The 20,706-nt window shown below is 37.2% G+C and overlaps 2 protein-coding genes across 9 annotated transcripts in view; one reads left to right on the top strand and one right to left on the bottom strand.

Annotated features, from left to right (window-relative positions):
- Positions 1-8,979, top strand: part of LRBA (LPS responsive beige-like anchor protein) — a 401,187-nt gene extending 392,208 nt beyond the window's left edge. For all 3 annotated transcript variants that reach the window (XM_062602815.1, XM_062602814.1, XM_062602816.1), the window contains exons 56-57: positions 4,935-5,086; positions 7,461-8,979. In XM_062602815.1, coding sequence (XP_062458799.1) covers positions 4,935-5,086; positions 7,461-7,551 — 243 coding nt within the window. In that variant the 3' untranslated portion in view covers positions 7,552-8,979. The remainder of the gene's footprint in view (positions 1-4,934; positions 5,087-7,460) is intronic.
- Positions 8,980-12,765: 3,786 nt separating this feature from the next.
- DCLK2 (doublecortin like kinase 2) overlaps positions 12,766-20,706 on the bottom strand; it is an 88,638-nt gene continuing 80,697 nt past the window's right edge. For 2 of the 6 annotated variants that reach the window (XR_009961622.1, XR_009961621.1), the window contains 4 exons: positions 20,168-20,248; positions 18,900-19,016; positions 17,713-17,795; positions 14,050-14,183 (listed from right to left, as the gene is read on the bottom strand). Coding sequence is in view for 4 of the 6 variants with exons in the window: in XM_062602852.1 (XP_062458836.1) it covers positions 13,959-14,183; positions 18,900-19,016; positions 20,168-20,248 (423 nt within the window). In the remaining 2 variants the exon portion in view is untranslated. Of the gene's footprint in view, positions 14,184-16,886; positions 16,900-17,030; positions 17,227-17,712; positions 17,796-18,899; positions 19,017-20,167; positions 20,249-20,706 lie in introns of those variants that run through there. The other 4 variants (XM_062602852.1, XM_062602851.1, XM_062602854.1 and 1 more) reach the window with 3 other exon arrangements.

Genomic DNA, 20,706 nt, shown 5'->3' on the forward strand with positions numbered 1-20,706 from the left:
GCCTACCCTTCATCCCAGTTCTTTCCATAAAGCAAGCACGTATCACAGTATTTTCTCTTTCTACATTAATAATGTTGATAATCTGTCACTTTCAGTTGTGATTATGTTGTCAGTTAGGCCAGCAAATCTGTAAAATATCTAGAAATCCCTTGCTGGCTAAAACAATTTCTGTAGTGTTTCAGTCAGTACCCACAGCTTTAGGAATGTTGCTAGAGGCAATGGAAGTTCCACTCTCTGTGGGCCAGAATTACGTATGTGCAGGGGTTTGGGTTTTATTTTATTTTGTTTTGTTTTCTTTCTCTCCCAGTGGTCCCAGTTGGGCTTTATGCTTAAACAACCTACAGCGTCTTTCCCAGTGCTTCTGCACTCTATCATGTTAGAGGGCAAGTGGCAACTGCATGGTTAAAGTAGGGGCATTTAAAATGAATAGTACCTACCCGTGGGCTGTGCTGACAAACACTTTTTGTTGATTTTTGCTTGATGAGGATAGAAGAGGGAAGGAAAAGGTCCTAAGTGTTGAATCTGTAATGTAACGTTCTAGTTTCTATTTTCTTATGTCATAATGGACCAGTACTTCAGAACGTTATTGACAAAACCAGCAGGTTTCAGTAATGATGATTTGGAACAACATTCTGATTTTCTTTCTTATATTCTTGTGCTAGAAAACTGCTAGAAAAATTTCAGACACTCTGGGGAAATTCAAAGTCTAATCAATGCCTTCCACCTGTTTTTATTTTAAATACTGTATAGCTCAGCGGAGCTTAGGCATATCACAGTACATCTACCATGTAATGTTTAGATATCTTAATGAATAACTTAACTCTAAATAGTCTGCTTGTTCTGAGAAGTAAAGTTATTTTACCCTAAACAAAGACTGTGTGCTGTTTCACCCAGAGGAACCAATTTATTTTCCTTTCCTGAGTCTGTTTTGAAATGTGGAAGTGCCCACAAGACGCCTGCTGCTGTAACCCAGGGCTGTCACTGTGTCAACTCTGCCTTTTTACAAAGCACTGCCTTTCAAAAATCTGAGATGTTAAAAGGGATTTGTGCAAAGTTTTGAGACTTTCCAAGGAAATACAAGTCAGAAATGCAGCTTTTAAAACATTGATGAAATTGTGCACTTTGGGGATTAGTTGAGAGTCTGAAGCTCATGTTGTGAGAAAGATTAGCTGCAGAGTTGTTTCAGTTCCATACCTAGCAGAATCATAGATAAACTATGCTGGGGAAAAGCAGAACAGTACAATTGGTTCATGTTGTCTTCTATACCAGTTGGAGTACTTGGGAGTAAAATCATCCTTTCGTTTGTTAAAACTTGAAGGGCATGTCATGAAACTGAAATGTTGACAGGATGACTTTTTCCTTCCATTCATTCCTTCACTCATATACATATATCATATATAGGCAAGTGTCTGAGAAATTTATTAATAAACAATAAATAGAAATAAATCAACATCTTGTCCTTATGACAAGCCAATGACTTACCAAAATTGCGTAGGTATTAGTAAGGGTTCAAAGCCTATACTTTATTTAATCAAAAGATCACAAAACCCCCTGCATTTTGCAGGTAGTGGAAGAGTTAAAGATTAATGGCTTTAATTTGCCTTTTAATATAGCATTTCTTCAGTAAAAGCCTCAAGTATAAAATTCAAGTGAACCATGACCATAAGGTTAATGGATTTTCATCAGCTGAATTTCATAAGTGTAGCGAATAATTATTTGTCACAGTCTTCACTGCAGTTTGAAAATACCCTTAGGAGACTGCCATTACTATAGAGAAGAAAACCACCCCATATTGATTTTGCTTCTAATGAATAATCTTTTTAATAATTGTGTGTGCTGTGTTAGATCTCATGATCATCTACTCAGTGCATGCAAGTTCGAGGTAATTTGCACAGTCTTGGTTTGCTTTCTACCACTTTCTGACTGAGTTACTATCCTCTCCTATGAGGGTGTCTGTATGAGTTTTCAAGTTCCTGGGATCTGTACTTTGGGTGGTGCTTGCTTACCATTATTTTTTTAGGCTTGTACAAACAATCACAGAAACAAGTTATGGTTGGAACTTTTTTTTTGGGGGGGAGGGGGGGAGGGGGAACATTAAGCTCAGAATACTCAACTCTAACTGTGGTTAGTATTCGATTTTCCATACTTAGATGTGGTTGGAAAAAAACTCCACATATTCTGCTTATTGTGTCTAAATTTACGTGAATGTGTGGTCATCCTAATTCAAACCACAGCTGGAATAGGTTTATAATTATTTTTTTCGGAGTTATAATATTTCATTTACAGTATATGTATTTACATTGCATTCATTTCAAAGTTATTGTGTGAAATAAAATTTTCAAAACGTAATTCATTCTGATTACTTGGGAATTGTTGCTGTAAACATTCAAAATTTATAATATAGAAAGTCTATCTTAATGTAAGTGTTGCACATCACATAATTCTTAAAAGGTATATTTGGCATCATAGTAAAAGAATACAGCAATACAAAAAATAAAGATGGACAATATGTCTGACTTCAATTATTGCTGCTCACAAAGCAATATCTTACGTACACTGTATATTTTGGTTTCTAGGCTTGTCAGCAGTCTGTATAAACACTACAGTGTTGCATGAACGTAACATTCTTGTGTTTTAGTTTTTCTCATTTTTGTGATGCATGCGCTATAAATGCTGTGTGTTTAAAAAAGCAACAACTTATTTTCCTTAGGAATTTAAAATCACAGTATGTTACAAGTTTTGCATATTGAAAAGCTGTAGAAGCAGAGATTGCAGGGGCCAAAATACTTGCAGACTTCAGCAGAGTTTCCTAAACTTAAATCTTTGAGCTGGAGTTTTGTTTGTAGACTATCATCTTGAGGCAATTTCCTTGCCTTGCAGTGACAATGTTTTGGTTCAAGTGAATCAACCTATTTGTAGAACATGTGTCTGAAACAGAAAAGCCATTGCTCTGACCTTCCTCTATTCTAACTTTGCTCTATTGAAAAGTTTTGTGGCTCCTTGCCTTGGGTCAGGGAGCTGAAATTTATCACAAATTAGTCCTGATGTGAAAGATGTATATTTCTTTGAAAAGGTGCCCAAATGTAGCTGATTCACAAATCTCAGGTTAAATGCATTCAGTAGATAATGCTTAGCATCTACACTCTTTAGCCCAGGGATGCAGAGTTTTCACCTGTAACCAATCATCATCTAAAATGAGGCGCACAAAAATGCCATGGCAAGAAATGCGATGACTTGATCCTGGATGGGGAAAGGGAAGCAGAGGAAAAAGAAGAGCAGAATCAAGGATAGAACTAAGGACAGAATGAAGGAAATGCTTGGAGGGGTAACGGGAACAGAACAATAGAGGTGGGAATGTAGAAAATCGTCAGAGAATGGGAGAAGGCCAAGAAAGGTAGTGGTAACAGCAAAGACCCGTATTGAAAAGAAGTGCAAGATCTTAGTGCTGCTTTGAGAAAAGTCAATAATGGAGTATTCAGGGATTGCTGCAGGGAACTAGTTCTGTTGTGTTTTCTGAGCTGAGGAATGCTGAAAGTCCATGGAGTGAGGAAGGCAATGGATGAAATGAATGCAGAACTGCTATTCAGGAAACCCCATAATATGAGACCTATGGGGTACTCACTGAAACTAGTAGGATCATGTCAAAACAGATAAAACTATTAATTTGTACTGTAATAAACTTCTGCCATTTTTTCCTCATTTTTTATTTTTCTCTTCCGCCCTGCCTCCTATCCCCTTCCCCGAGGGCACCAACAGGGTCAAAAACAGATAGATAAAGAAAATTCCTGGGCATCATCTCCATAAATAGATACTAAAGGAATGGACAGTAATATACTTTCTGATATTCCTAATCCAGTGAATGTGGGTGCTGAGGAGCACAAGTGGAAGAGACTGTAGCGTGACCAACCTCAGAGCATCTCCTGTGGCCGCTGTTGGTGATAAAACACTGGGCTTAGATGGATCATAGTCTATCTGATCCCATAGGATATCAGTTATCACTGAATTTAATAAAATTTCGAATTCAGTTCTCTTAAACCACATTTTGGCTTATTTAAAATATCAAAATCCCTTTTTAAGAAATATTTCTCATGCTTCCATCTTAATAGATGATGGGATCATCAGGCATAGTCATCCGGTAACAGAGGAAAGTTGCTGTTCTTCCATGTACTCTGTATGTATCACGATTTTTCTAACAGTACCCAGGAAATATCAAAACAGATTGAAGACTGCTGTTTGAAGAAGTCTTCACTGTGAAAACCAGTGATATGCCATCTTTATCCATGATCTGGATCCCAAATAAAGTTTCCAAATGCAGATTGGCCATCCGTCTCCGTGACGCATGCAAAAGCAGGTTATAAACAATTGGATCTGTAACAGGTGGTTTCAGGATAGATGGTTAAAGGAAACACATTCTGTGGTAAGAGTGGTGGATCATTATCTTATTAATCCAGAGCAGGAATCAAAAAAGGCTGGTCTAAATTAATTCTAGTAATTTGTTTAACAATTCTGTTCCTTCCGGCATTCAGCCTTTTGTCAGAGAGAAAAGGAGGACAGCTTCTGCTAGGCTAGTATTAAAGGCAATTAGGGGAACATCAGGTACTATATTTTAATGCCAGTGTTGTGGGATCTCGTAAATCTAACTAATTAGAAGAGCAAATTTGTTTAGCTGACCTCATATTAGATCTTTGGAATATAGAATATATCACAGGCGAGGTAAAACTTAACTAGTGACATGTATTAAAGAGATTTGTGCATAATAACATTAATTCTATTGCTGAATAGAATAACATAATGTTGCTTCCCAAATGCTTGTATTGTTATCAAATCTCCCTAGACATTCAGATGTCAATATGAAACTTATTATGAAAGTAAAAGAGAGAGGGAGTAAGGCAACACATACTTATCTGACAAATATCCATCTGCGTTCCTCTTAGGCAATTCAACTGAGTCGAGATGGACAGTATCTGCTTACAGGTGGAGACAATGGAGTTGTCATGGTATGGCAGATGTGGGACCTCAAACAGCTTTTTGCTTACCCAGGGTGTGATGCTGGAATCCGATCCATGGCCCTGTCGTATGACCAAAGGTTAGAGCGATGTCTGGCTTTCACAAGAATTTCAGACAATATATACTTACAGTTAAATTACATTTTTATTTTTCTTCTGATTTTGGTTTTCCAAGGATCACAGATCCTGGTGATTGTATTGAGAATTCTTGCTTGCCTAACTTTCTTTCTAACATGTCATATTTAGGGCAGATAATCTTTTTCAGGATTTCAGCTCCTGGGGTAATGAAGAGAGATTCAAGTAATCTTAGTTTGGTGGACTTCCAAGATGATAGGTTGAATTCTTGGTCTGTGCCAGTGTACAGTGTGGGACCCATGGAGGTGTAACGTCACATATGTGGTTTTCATGATTTTTCTGTCACGTATGATACAAATCATATTCCCAATTTGAGACCTTTACATTATAAATAGAACAGTTAGAATAGTTGCACAATAAGACTCCCTCCACACATCGATATTTTACTACAGCAAATACTAATTTTCATTTCTAGAAAAAGTTATTTTATTGACATAAAGCATGTCAATATCCTTGAAGATTCCTTCTACTGAGGGCAATCAGTTCCTATTTTTACTGCATTTTTACGTTACGCTTCCCAGTGCAGCTGTACATAAAAGTTCTTCTGTGTTTTTGTCACAAAGGTATTGTTTGTTTATAAGATGGATGTCTACCATTTCATTTGTACACTTTTAGCTTGTTGCCTAGAATTTTTTTTGCTGTGGTATATTTGCTTAATGGAGGTACTGTGTGCTTTTCAAATAGATTTGGCTCCTAAATTCCCTAGGAATGTCTGCATTGTGCAATAAAGCATATAGCAGAGACTCTTAACCTTCCACTTCCTGAAGTCCATGCTGAATGTTTTAATATTTTTACCTTGACTATATTTCTAAAACTTACATAAATTGAACTTAAAAAAATCCAAGCCTACAAAATCCATGGGCTTCAAGCACAGATTCACCTTCTTGTAGAGCATAACTAGAGGTTATAGGCATTTGAAAGAAACAGTTTTAAATTAAAAAGCCCCTGTTGCTAAAAATATTTCAAAAGCTGGAGTTACAGCTGCTGAATTTTAGACCTCTGAATTGTATAAAATTTTTCATTTAGAGAATCTTTAACCTGTAATTCATGTACATAACAAATTATGTAATTAATGTAATGTTAACATTAATATCATAATGTAATAATTTTTGCATGCCAGTAAACTGAGATTTAATATGGACATCTATAAATTTATCCATGTGCTCAAGTTAGGAATCTGTTCACTTTGGGTTTAAAGACACAGAAAGTCAGAAGAGATTTCTCAGAGTATTTTAGCGAGTAATTGCTCAGTAATTACAGGCAATTACTCACAGTAATTTATTTGGTATGCATGAATGTATATATTTGAATTACAGTGTGTAAAAAGATGTTTTAACCTAATGCAAAACCAATCAAAATGGTGCTCTTGAAATAGTGTGATACTATCAAAATGCAGTGTTTTGATCTCATATTTAATCTTTGTTTTGAAGAAAAATTACTGCTTTTTATTTTGAATACTTTTATTTTAAATTCTGAGACCTTTTTTCCTAAAATGCCAGAGTTTCATATGTCTTCATACTTTGGATGTTCATAAAACTTTGAGCCTGTAGAAAAGATGATATAGAAACTCTTGTAATTGTGTTCGATGTCAGAGTCATGGTTTTTCAAACAGATCTAAATGATCTTGAGTAGTAGGCTAAGGGTAAGGAATTTAGAAAGAAAAGAGTGCCTCAATGGGAAAACACAGTGACCACTTTCTGGAACTTCCAATACAATCAAAGCCTTCAGACTGCTTTCAAACCATTTCCAGCTGAAGTCCTGTGTCCACATCCAATTCCTTCCATATACATCATATGCTTAAATGGGGGAAGTGAAACTGAAACAAACACTTCTCCTAGCCTTCCTTCACTTTGCTGCTGCCCAGGGCTTCATCCGACTCTGGTTCTCCCCCAAAATCCAATGAAGCAAGCCAAGAAATAATCCCAGGAAATCAAAGCCCTGAAGTGGCTTTTCAGGACAGTGATGCTGGTAACCAATCCTTTATGGTTAGCCTGAAGCTATTCTCAACTGTAACTTCAGGCTAACTAAACAAACTGTTGTATGGTGGTTTGTATGCTTTGTGGTCCATAAATCTGTCAGGGTGGTGCAAAATGGCAGTATTACTCAAATCCAGCATGCTGGAGTCCTTGGAAGCCTAAGATGGGAACCCTTAAAGTCTGATTTTTCTGGTATGTGAGCACTTCCAGCTCCAGCTGTCTTCTGTGGCAGTTGATCGTTGGAAGTTGCATTCTCATGCCTGTATTGATGTAATTCTCCACTGTGTTGACTTGCATTTATGAACATGAGGTGGTTCACTAACGAATCTTGTGCTTTCCTTAGGTGTATAATGACTGGCATGGCATCCGGAAGCATAGTGGTTTTCTACAATGATTTCAATCGTTGGCACCACGAGTATCAAACCAGATACTGATCTTCATCAAGACCAAGATTAGTACTGATTTGGGCAGCTGTTGTCAGAAGGAAACTGAACACAGCACACCTCCCTTGGTGTCTTGCCACAACAATGTTCCCTATAAAGCTATCTTACGTCTGAATGTAACTTGAATTTGCTGGAAGAAGCAACCTATTTTTTAAAGTTAATTGCTATTTTTGTAGACCTTGCTTGACTTTTTTGGGGGAAGGGCAAAGAAGCAGAAATAAGGCTGCTGGGTTCTGTAGTTAAAAATCTATATTTTTAGTCATAACGAGAAGTCTATTTTGATCCCTGTATGTAAAAGAAACCTAAACTAAAAATGGTTAAAACTCACATTCTAGCTGTATTATGAAGAAACAGATTTTCCTTCTGAAGCTTTATCTTTTACCTTGAGGAATATATGATTTTAACATAATGGAAATGAATTACGATGTTTAGGGAATTTTAAACTGTGCTACCTGTACCACACTTTGTCTCATACTTTTCCAAATGAATGTACTACATCAGCACTGAAGTTTCTGGGAATCGATGGTAATACTTAAATTATTGTTAATGTAATTTTACACTTTGCAAATCATTTCCATCAAAGTTACTATTCAAGCATGTTTCTAGGCCTAGACAATTAGTTCTTTTTTAGTTTGTTGTATGTTTTGTGCAGTTTAAGAGAGAGAAATCAGGAATAGAGTTTGTGTTACATCAAGTGTGAATCCTAGTTTCAACCTGGCATATCCTTCAAAGCACACCAAAATGTGGATTGTTCCTCCAAATCAGAAAGGCTATTCTGAAGACTTTAAACTCAAATTAGAAACCCACAGAGGCAAGTATTGCTTAATAGGTGCAAGCACCAAAGCACACTTCTGCTGGTTAACTGTGAAAGCACTAAAAAGGCAGGTGTTTGCTGGTGCAGCCTCTGTACAGCAGCAGAAGCACTAGACTTGTAGGTGGCTTTATTTTTTTCCCAGAACTAGCCCTTGCAATACTGTAGCATATGCCATGTTGCTTTTCTTCATATAGTAACAATATCTTTTGTATTTTGCTATCAACAAATCCAGTCAGATCCTGCCCAATCATATATTTCTTTTAGGAAATGAAAAATAATTTATATTACGGAACAGTAAGTTATTTTGGTGTTGCACAAATCTACTTTTCTACAAGATTGCTGTGCAGAACTCTGTGAAAATATTTGTGAAAAGAACTGTTATTGTTTTGTATGTCTGTATTGCATAAAAATCTTCTTAGTATGTTGTGATCTATGAGTTGAAATTTACATTCCATATCTGTATTGATACATACATTTATCTAGCTGCCTACTAGAGCAGTTCCTGTTTTTTTCCAAGCATTTAACTATTATCTATCTCTTTCAGTAAAGATTTGGAATGACAAAATTAATTTTGAGTGATTAAATAAAATTACATTTGTAATTGAGAGCTTCAGTGGAGTACTGGGTTCTTGTGAATCAGTGTATATTCACAGTAGAGGAAATAACTGCTGTGGGTCATGCAGAGTACTGTTGATGTTTATGCAGTGGTGACTGAGTCAGTTTTCTGTGTTTTCTACATTTTTATACTGATGTGGTTACGGTGATATTGTAGAGTTAATTTTTTATGATGTTTTATGTAGCAGAAGTATGATTTGATTAAGTGAGGCTATAGTTGTCATGGCTGTGGTGAGTGCCCAGTGTATTAAGCAGTAACATTTGTTATGCAAAAGTTGTACTTCATGTAACTTCAAGAACAGTCATAGCCTTGTCAGATGATTTTGAGATGAAATTGGTGTGCTCTTGAAGTGCAGTTTGCATTTATCTCAAGCCGGGGTGGGTTTCTTAGGCTGGGTGGAAGGAAAAATACACCAAACAAACAGCAAAGGTGTATTTTGTCAAATGGGAGCCCTAATAGTCTTCTATTTATTAGATCCTGCTGACTTAGGAACATTTATTATTGATCAAAGTAATAGCTTCTGATCTTAGAGCCAAAATACTTCATGGGGAGTTGATTTGGTAGATTGCTTGGTTTAGAAAGGGCCCTACTGATCATGAGATGCTTTCCCAAACTGAAAATATGACTGTACCTGTGTGTGCCATCCTGAGTTGCATCCAGCCAGTGTATGCCAATGGGCAGCTGTGATAAGGTATCAAGTATTCCCTGGGGAAAGAGCAGCAGCAGTGCAGCACAGTGTTTTGCACAGTATGAGTGCTGTAGGCCTTCTATGGAAAAGGACATCTTCACCTTCTGCTCCATGAACAAGCCATGTCCTGTATAGACACCCTCACTCTGGACTGCTTTGCTGGTGGCTTTGGTAAGTAGGACATACCCCTCCATCCATGGGTCCACAGACACATCTGGGGTACTGCCCTGGGAGGCCAATGCTTGCACTTGCAATCTCAGCTTTGGCTGAACTAGTCATGCTGTTTGTGATGATGTGGCAAAACAGGGTTAAAATTCCAACTGCTGAGGTATTTGTTACTCTATTGAGGGCAGCACCTGTGTCAAATGGATTGCCTGAAACCTCTTTAATCAACAGGTGCCTGGCATTAACGTGCAGCTGGGCCTCAGCTAGCTGTGAACTGCCGAATGTTCCAGAAAAGAGGGAGCCACGTCCTCTGCTGTCAAAATTCAGAAGGAACATTTGTGAATAGCCTGTTTTTACATGACAGTCCAGGCTCCCTTCTGTTCTGGTAAGTAAGTTCAAATGGATATGGTATTAGCTGTAGCTTATGGCAGGTGCTCTGGAAAGCAGCACTTGCTGCTGCTGAGAGAAATGCTGGTCAGCAGTACTGCATGTTTGGTTTGTGGGGAGATACTTAATGCAAGTAGCTTGAAATTTTTCTATTTTGTGATAATTGCTGATCTAAATGCTGTAAGATGTGGCAAGATGATGGTGTGATCAGAATGGTGCTTTTTCTGAAGTTTGTGTTGTGGTATTGCTGCAAAGTTAAATGAATGTGTGAACAAAGTGACAATGGGAAGAAAAACAGAAGGACTTGAAGAAAATAGTACCTCATATCTAAAATTTTGTCAATTTAGCAAATAGCAAGTACCATATTTTGAAAACCTCTTTTCATCTATTCCCATGCAGTACAGTGTGATTTCCAAAGCACACATATAAATGTCTTTAATTAGTTGACTATATGATACAGTTCCAAGTATAAAGTTGTTGGTGTATTGTGAGCTCCGAGCTGCAAAATGCCGTAGCATAACTGAATTTTGTTGTGTGTTTAGACCTCAGTGCATGCAGCAATAGATATATCCAATAACAGATAGATGACTTTGCAGACGGCTCTTGCATTTTGCTTTTTGTCTTGTTTATCTTGTGTGCTAGGGATTCTTTTTCAAGTGAGCCCTGGTAGCTGTAAAACCAAAATCTTGAGTCTTCTAAACAACAGAGCTATAAAATAATAGAACATCTAAAAAACAAGACATCTTTGCTCACTAAAGTAGTCCAAAGTAAGATTTACTGATCTATGTAAATATTCTTAAGTATGAGCCAATACTTGATGAAAGTAACGTCATCATAAAACCCCATCTACCTTAATGTACTTTGACAATTACTGCAGTTAATTTTGTAAGTAAGTTCAAGAATGGGGAGAATCATCTTTAAGGCTGTATTTTGATGGGAATCTCAGTAAACTTAGTGTTATGCTGATTTACAGCAGGGGAGGATTTAGTTCTAGGATTTCAAATCTAGAACTGCAGGAATTGGCTCCATTGGGATATATGAACAACTGCTCATGTTCAAAGGAGCTGAAAGGACTGGGGATTTTTAAAAAGACTTTTTAAAATATTTTTTTTAAATGTAGGCATAGTATCAGTGTGCTGCCACTGTTGAGTGTTTGAAAAACTGGCATTTAATCAGTATCAAAATGGTACATGAATTTCAGATACTTTTATGCAACAAAAGTGACAGTCCTATTTGGCAAATGTATACATTTACAAGTTCTGTGATAGTTTCTTTCCCTTTATAGCAAACAGCGTGGTCCTGTTTTACAGTTTCATTTCTCATTTTGCCTTCTTCCAGCAACTGATCCTTCTACAAAGAGAGAAGGATTAAATGAAAGTGCAGTAGGAAACAAGCCAAACATAATAATTACGAGCCGTCATTAAGTGTTTTACCATTAACCAGGCACTAAAATGTCTTTATTTTTTATGTTAAACTCTGATACCCTGAGCAGCACAACCATGCCACCTATGCATCCACAGATTTAACATCTGTGGAACTAAATAAAGGCATGAAGTAGTGATTGATACAATTTTCCTCAGGTCATACGTAAAGTTAAGAATTTGCCCAGTTATCCCATGTATTCACCAATTATGCTTGCCATGTGATCATCTTTTCCAACTGTCATCACTACTTTTAAATAGGTGTTTTGGCATAGTCTGTCAACTGCCTCTGCTCTGTGAATCCACGTACTTGTCTGAGACTGCTTAAATGTCAATCACTAGTGATCGTAGAGACATGAATTCAGGGGAAGTTTGTCTCTCTTTAGAACTGGCAGCTGTTGACCAGGCAAATTATCATCCTCTGTTTTATATACGCATGAGATTTTGTTTAACACAGCATGTTAGATATCTCAGCTACATCATGTCAGTTTTTTCTTCATAAAATAAATAAGCCTCATACAACTGAATATCCATCCTCACATAAAAAAAAGGAAATCAACCCAGAGTTCATCGCTTTATTGTTGTTGCTGCTGCTTTTTTACTTGCCTGCCAACCCAGTAGCCTATCGCTGTCTTCTCTGTCAGGGGCTCCCTTTCTTTGCTGTAGGTGACTGGTTAGCCAACTCCATCAGAAATTATTCATCCTTTCTTTAGGTTAGTCTAAGACTTGTTACAGAATTTACCAACTGCACCCATGGCTAGCTAATGGACTCCTGCTAGTTTCTGTTCTGAGTAAGGTTAAAGTGTTCACATTTTTGCACTGTAACAAAATATAAATTTACATAATGTTATACAGAGGCCATTCCCATACTCTCCCAATCTCCTGAATTTACTCCAGTGAACCCTTTAATTGCATCTTCAGAAGGTGAAACACTCATGTTCAGTCATGTCTTACCTGTATCTTCCATAGGAGTCAATGAACTTTAAAAGGTTATGGGAATCCCTCATGTTAATTTGATGAAGTCATTTTGGTAGGTACCTGGCCGTTCCATCTCTCCAGAGAGAATAAGACAACAATTTTGCTGGCAGAATAACTGACTTCTCAAAGAAATGAATGGCTTATTTTAATGAAGAAAGTTTATTGCAGGTCCGTCTTTTACAATTCTAGTAGAAAGTATAGCTAAGAAAGAAAATGATCTATGACCAATTCATAAGATCGAGCAAAGGAAAAGAATAAGCTGAATACATACTATCTTGAACTAGGCATTATGGGAAAGAGAACACCTCATCTATCTTGTGACTGCAGATTAAGGATAGCTGTTCCCCAATCCTTGTTTCCAGTGCCCGCACCAGGTGAACAGGGGGATAGCAGTGACAAACCTCTGATAGCTATTGACAGCAGCTATTTGTAGTAACTCCTCTATCCGCTCACCCTAGAACTAGGAACTGCTCCATTCATCCTAGTGGAGATAACATGCAGCAGGCTTTCTGTTCACAGGTCCAAAGTAATTTTATTTAATAGGTAGTCTGACCTTGGAGAAGGGTGTGGATGGGACACTTGTGGTTAGGATAGAAAATGGCTAGAACAAAAAGGTTTCCTTGACTCCAGTCCTTTTTACAAATAAATGTCCAGTGCTCGTGTTTACATCCCAAGTCACTTTATTTAAATTCATATTATCTAAACACTACCCTGCAGCCTGCAAGTCAGATAACAAACATGATGCAAAAACAGCCATCCTTTCCTCTATCTCCAGTGCTTGTCTCATGATTTTTTACAGTTAGTCCACTAAAAATTTTTTTTTTTGTGAAACTTTGCCTCTTCAAGTTTAGGAGAAACTTGGCTAAAAATAGAGGCATCAGAATAGAAAGTGAATGCAAATTTTCTTCCCTTATCTTCCTCTCCAACTTTCTGAAAAATCCACTCAGAAGAACAGCATAGGACCTGCTTGGAGAGGTGAAGCCAGGTAACTGTTCATTGTCTAACTGCTCGTACAAAAACATGGTTAGCTACACCATAAGTTAGTCTATTTCGAGCCCAAGGCTGTGTGAAATGCAGTTAATTAAACTAACACAGATAACTTAAAAATCATCTAACATTGCCAGAATCTTTCCCCTTCTGCTGTTCTCAAGACACCGGCAAAGAGCACTCAAACTACACTATCACTCACCCACTATTAGATCAGTCTCCCATGACAGAGCCTGCCTTGGGCTTGCCAGGAGAGGGTGCACGCAAACTGAAAACAGACTTGGCATGTGAAATGAGAAATTGTGGTGAGAGTCTAGGGAGCTTCAGTTGGATTTGGTTTCATCAGTCCCATGCACCAGGCTGATCCCCGGCAATCTCAGGAGATACTGAGGCAGGGAGCGTGGGGGATCTGAGTGGCTCAGAAGCAGCAGGGAAGAGGGTCTCAGACCCGGCCACACGAGGATCAGCTGCAGCAGTAATTGCAGAAGTTTTCTCCATTCCAGCTCTACCAGAGTCCTGACAGCGCTTGCTGCAGAAAATCTGACTCTCTTTATCTAGAGCTGTGTTCTAAAAACAAACAAAAAACCCAAGGCAACATATGAAAATAGCAGTTAAATAAAAAACCTTTCTTAAGGGTTAGAACAATCTACAAGACATGAAGTGCATGCATTAGAGCCAGAAAAAAAGGAGAAATAACATTAGAAATCTTATATATAATTAATTGCAGCTTGTTGTGGTGCTGACTTTGGAAAACATAAGGAAAACTTATCTTCCAGACATGTTTGCCATGATGAGTTTAAAGTTTTGTCTCTCAAGTCTGATGTGGAAAAAAAAATTGAATGGTTATGATAGGGCATACTAGCTATTAGTAACATTTATGTACCTGTGTTTTTGCAGACACAAGGACTCATATGATACTTAGTGAAAATTTAATAATACATTTCCTGTAACAAACCACATGGTAAAGAAGTTTGTGAAGATGACAGATGAAAGCCTAACAATTTTTTGCCCCTTAGAGGGTCTACTTTTCTGCTTATTGTTGAGAGTAAGTAAATGGCCTCTCATGATGCTGACACAGTGACAAAAGGGCATCATTTCTGCATACTAAAAAAAAGAGTTTACTGGAGAAGACAGTAGGTGGTTAGAATGAAAACTGAGAACAGTAATAGGTGGATTATCTGGAGTATGTGGTGTCTGCTGAAGCTGACAACTTTCATACCCTCTGAAGGATACTGCAAGTTATATTAAACCACAGTGTAATGTTTAATTGCTAGTGGAATGTCTAAAGTGACCTAGAGGCAAATGCAGTAGTTCTTGTGTCAGAAACATATGTCAAAATTGCTTTCTAAGACTTGGAGGGACAGCGTAATTTGTCTTGTTTCACAGTTTGAAGGCTGATACTGATAATTATAAATCCAGCACCTCTTGTCTTAACTATTTATTTTGTGGAAGATCTTTAAGAAGCAGTGGTAATACTGGTTTAAGTTAATACAAATTAATGTTTGTAGCTTTTCCAGTTATGAGGAATGATGCAAGATACACCTACACTGGTCACATACAGCTTGGGCTTCCTACAGTAATCCACAAATGTGGACACCTGAACTGAGGAACAGAGCAGAAATACATGTTCCATCTCTGTGGCACCCCCTGCATATGTATGTGGAAGCATTTTGTGGTTTATATTTATATTTATGATAACATTTATGTGGAATTTCATATTTTGAGTTGGGATGTGCTAATTGTGAAGCAGGGTCAAGTCCTCTGCCTTTTCTTTAGCAATTTCCTTTTTTGATTGACTGCTCAGGAGTACTCGCTTTATCAATGTGAAAATTTCTCTGCATTTTTAGTGGCAGTTGTGCAATACACTATTCACTAAAATATGTGGGTTTAGATACTGAAATAATTTTCTGATGCAAGTTAAATTTATCATGTACTTTTTTTCAGATGTGTTTTACTGCATCAAGTCATCAAGGACAGCTAAAATAAGGTACTTACTTAGCCTCTTTTTACCAGACTGATCATGGAGCTTGGTAGTGAAAACTTATTTCATTATGGAATACACGAATTCAAATTCCGCTTTTTCTTGACTTAGCAAAGATAGCTGCTGAAACTACTCTAACATTGTATAATTATGTGGTTATGTGCTTGGGGCAGAGGAAGCAGCAAGCAGCCTCATCATACACCTCCTACCTGGAGAGCCTTCCTGCCAGGCTTTTTCAGCTCAAAGTACTGAGTATAAAAGTTCCCAAAAGTAAAGGGTAAGTGTTTTGGATTTGGAGTGGTGTCATGGTTTAAGCTGAACCCAGGACAGGTGGGTTTTGTGGGGTTTTGTTTCTTTGTTTTTAAATTGAGTTAGATGCAGCCAGGTACAAGGAGAAAATTAGTACACAATTGAATTCTCTGCTACTAACAATCAACTCTTGCAAATGAAGCATGCAAGGAAATGATAAGCTAAGGTGTATCCAGGCTTCTGAGTTTAGCTATGATGTGAAATAGTTTTATCATTATTAAAATAGCTGCTATGCTGGCAGGATTGCATTTCCTCTCTCACTTGCTGGAAAAAGGGTTGTGAATAAACAGGTTTCTGCTATTTCAGTGGTAGGATAAGTTACTTAAAAAGGGAAAGGAAATGCTTTCAGTTCATGCTGATGGTTGACTTTCTCCTATGCTGTCCTCACAGCGCATACTTGTGCAATGCAATTTAGTTTGGTTTTGGGGGGCTTTAGAGGTTTTTGTTTTGTTTGGGTTTTTTTTTAAGATTGAAGAAGGGGCTTAATTTTACTGTTGCTAAGTAAGAATGACGTTTTATGAATTTAGGGCTGATTACCTTCTGACTAGCTCTGTGATACTGTAAAGGCTGAAATTACAATTAAATTTTTTATTTCAAATGGAAACTGCTTATTTTAGTGGTTTTGGATTTTTTTTGTTTTGGTTTTGTTGGTTTTTTTCCTACGATTGCTTTTGGATGTTCCAAGATACATATATGGACAAACTTAGGAGAACAGACGAAGACATGTCTGAGGAAGCAAAAAAATAGCTAGTTACATCAGTGTTTCCTTAGAATATTTCAAATATACAACACTTAATACAGAAAACTTCTTTACAACTTCTTTACAGCGTTTGAAAGATTTTTCCTTTACTGTTTTTGCGTGGCTGTAAAACTCTTTCCACTTCAGACTGGTTGAGTTATTTCTCCTTTCTTCTTGTTAAAAATGGAGGAGGACATGTATTTTTTGTGCAGCAGAACAAAGCATCGCAGTTAGTACGTACCATTGCCTTGGACCTACTCAGAGGAAAGCAATGCAGGCGTTGGGAAAGGAGGAAAAAGGAAGGAAGCAAGGGACAGAAACTAGACTTACTTTAAGCAGAACACAATTGCAACAAATTTAGATTTACAGAACATTTTGAAATTGACAAAAAAATCAGTAAAAGCAACATGCTTTTAGGGGCAGAAAGAGTCTCCTGTGCAAGAATACTGAAGTACGTATGTGCAGTTTTACTTATCTGCCACATGATGGTATTATCTGCATTGACCAGATGACAATATTTGAATGACGTGATGCTAAAAGGGATTCCATTTAATATGCAGATGGACTAATATAGCAATGCACTGCAATATGTGAGAATGACAATACTGTGCTTGTCCAAATCTGAATGTTTTTAAGCAATGAGTGCTAGTACAAGAACTTCTTGACATGAAGAAAACTAAATTTCAATGCTCTAGGTAAACTGGGGCAAGAATAACAAACTGACAGGTTAACCTCATTAGATTACAGTGTTCTGAACAAGAAGTTGCTTTTCTCTTCAGCAATAACTAGGAACTGCATCCAGAAACAAATAATTATGTGTTTACATCCTTCCATTCCTTTAAGAAGGAAATAAGGTAGGAAAAGGGAAAATGCAAAGTTTCAATGAGGTGTACCTTCCTGGCTTAAGGAATGTCAGTAGCGAACAGACTCGGAAAAAAACCCACACCAATAAGAAGCCAGAAGCTACGCTGTCAGAGATCTGAGACAGGCTTAAGTGGCATGCAAGTTGGAGAGGGGCTGAAAGTTAGAATTAAAATTGCTCTTATTACATATAGTGCATTTTATACCAGTTTTCAGCTTCAGGCTTATCCATAGTCTCAACAGTATAAAGAATGAAGCTCTGAAGTCCCTCTCAAACTGTCAAGTCAAACTGTCAAATGAAATGTAGACAACAGCATGAACCTGAAATCCACATTCTGACTTCTCTAATTTTTATTTTATCACTTTTCCTACATTTAATATTTTGCCTATTTAATTCATATAAATGTATTTGCAAAATCATGTATATATAATCAGAAACATAATTTTAATTTACCTACTTTCAGATGATTAGGACAATTCTTTGTTAACAATAGTGGGCTGGACTTTGACAGTAATTAACACTAATGGAGATGCCTGAGGGTGGAATTCACCGTGATGTTCCTACCATAGGTGGTTTTAGTAGTAACTGAAGTGTGTTTTTGTAGTAGTAACTGAAGTTTAGTTTTTGTAGTAACTGAAGTGTGCGGTGTCCATCCTTGCATTAGATAAGAATGGACCACAGTAAGAACAGAATGGCAGTTCAACCTCTAATGCAGTTGCATATTCTCTACAAAAGTGCAGGGTCAGTTACAAGTTCTGAGGAGTTCTGAGTACTGATCACAGTAAACCCCATTTCTTCTACCATGATTCACACATCTGCCTTCTGGAATTGCTGTTTATGTAAGCTCAACTATAGGTCATCAGGGTTCTTTCAAATGCTTTGAAGAAAGTTCCTCATTAGGAAACAGAAAGCACACAGCAGGGGTTAGACTGGGACAAAATGAATGTGGTAAACATTCAATACTACAAAGAAATTTTTTGAAATGGAGTCTTGTTTCCCAGCAAGCGTAGTGTTCAACAACACTAGGCTTAAGACCAAGCTATACTTGGTTGGGCAGAGGCAAAGAGCCTACTTAACTAACCAGGTGGTCAGCATGATGAAAGATTACAGTTTTTATAATGAAAGATTTCAAATCGTTAATTAGCTTTAACATGAAACTACTTGGTGTTTACATGTTTCTGTTCGAAAGCTTGGTTTTGTAGCTTAGCTAGCACATTGATAGACTTGGTCGCTTTCAAGCGATGATGAGACAATCCACACTATACATAAATAAAGACTAGAATTAAAGACTGTTCTAGCTTTGCTATTCTTGCACCACACATGCTCATAGAGCACTGTTAGAAAAATATGCAAAGTATAATGTCAATGTATAAAAACATTCATTTCTCTTACCATGATGACAGAAACCCCAGCAGATGTGTTATTTTGCTTGGGTAGGGTATTATTAAAGTGCTGCTTCAGTTTACCTGTTACTTCAGCTTGCATATTATTCTCCTGGGAAGCATCATCCTGTTTAAGAATAAAGAAAATATTCAAGTCAGGGGAAAAAAAAGAAGTATGTTTGAAGGTAACTGAATATTATCCTCAGGTTCTTCCCGCTTTTTAATGCAAAGTAAGCATTCAGACAGGCAGCTGAAAAGTGAATACCCTCTGCTATGTGAGATATAGTTCAAAAGTATTAAGCCAAATTACAGAGGAAAAAAGCAGAGCAATCACTGTTTCATGTATGAATTTCTGTTTCTTAAAATGCTGTGAGATGCTGTATACTTTCAGTCCATTGATTTGTCCCACATAAGCTGCAAGTTTAATTCAAGCAAATTAAAAATAATATGCTTGAAATAATGTTAAAAAACATATTTGTCATTTGGCTTTCTTTTAAATCTTAAATGGGCCATCATGTCCTAACTTTGGAAACATTATACAGTACCTCAAATACGTTTGAGAGGAACTGTATGCATAGGCACATTACAGTTGTCTCCTCCTGTTTGAGGGAACTCCACAGAACATATTCAAGTCCCTCTTTTAAAATGTGTGTGGAACTAAACATTGACTATGTACATTTAAACATAGTGTTTAGTAATAATGAACTGATTTTAAATCAATAAGCAATGCATTTTAGTGTTCCCCATTGTTGCTGCCCAAACAGGTGAAAGACCCAGCAGCCATCAGCTTAGTGCCTACATTAAATTAGGTATTTTATTTGCTAATTTTAATTAACTTACGAAGTTTGTTACAGAAACAGGAGATTGTACTTTAAGTAGCACTGCAGCAAGTAAGATGCCAAGGTACACAACAGTGTTTCCACATACACATTTTTGAGATGACTGTTTTCTAGGTTGAATGTGAATAACAAAAAAGGTGTTCAAGTCACACATCTGCCTGCCATGTGTTAAGCGGGGCTATAGTAAACCCCAGCACCTAGTAATTGCTGTCAGCAAGTGATACCCTCACTCTCCTCTTACAGAACACAGAAGTTAACAGTGGTGCTGTTAGAGCTGAAGCTAACTTCAGACTCTTGCTGTTCAATGTGGAAATGAGACCAGTAGTTCAATAAATGGAAATGAGCATAGTAGAATTGTGTTCCTGCTTCTGAAAACTACACCTTAATGGTTAGATTTAGAGATATAATATCAAATTAAAGACAAATGAAATTTACTTACTGACACCCAGGGATGGCTTAGGATCTGTGCTGCTGTGTACCGAGCTTCAGCATTCACATGTAACATCAGGCTAATTAACTCCTTTATTAAAAAAGAAAAAAGAGAAAAATTTGAGGAGAGTTGGGAACGATATTCCAGTTGAAAATATTGTTGCACCAAGTTCTTCTCAGTGCAATTTTCTTGCTGCCTGTGTGGAAAACCAAAAAACACCAGCTTACACTGATAACAGTGCGACTTTAGTGGCACAAAAAAATTTGCCCTTTAGGTTTAAGAGTATGCAGGACAGCATATTTCGTATCAACTTCCTTATCATATCCATGTGTCTCCGAGTCTTTTGAAACCAGATAAAAAGAAAACATTAACAAAGTAAGCCATAATGTTTTGGTTTGTTCTCTGTATATTCATGCAGGTGGCTAGTATGAAAACAAACCTGGGATGGATGAAATCCTCTATGGGCATGCACAACAGTAACAGTATCTAAAGAGTACATATCAGAGGCAAGAAACTGCATCTGAAATTCAAGAAACTGCTGAAATTAG

This window comes from Pezoporus occidentalis, unplaced genomic scaffold, assembly GCF_034315485.1.
Source record: "Pezoporus occidentalis ecotype Australia unplaced genomic scaffold, CSIRO_AGI_Poc_V1 ctg79, whole genome shotgun sequence".
Classification (NCBI taxonomy): Eukaryota; Metazoa; Chordata; class Aves; order Psittaciformes; family Psittacidae; genus Pezoporus; species Pezoporus occidentalis.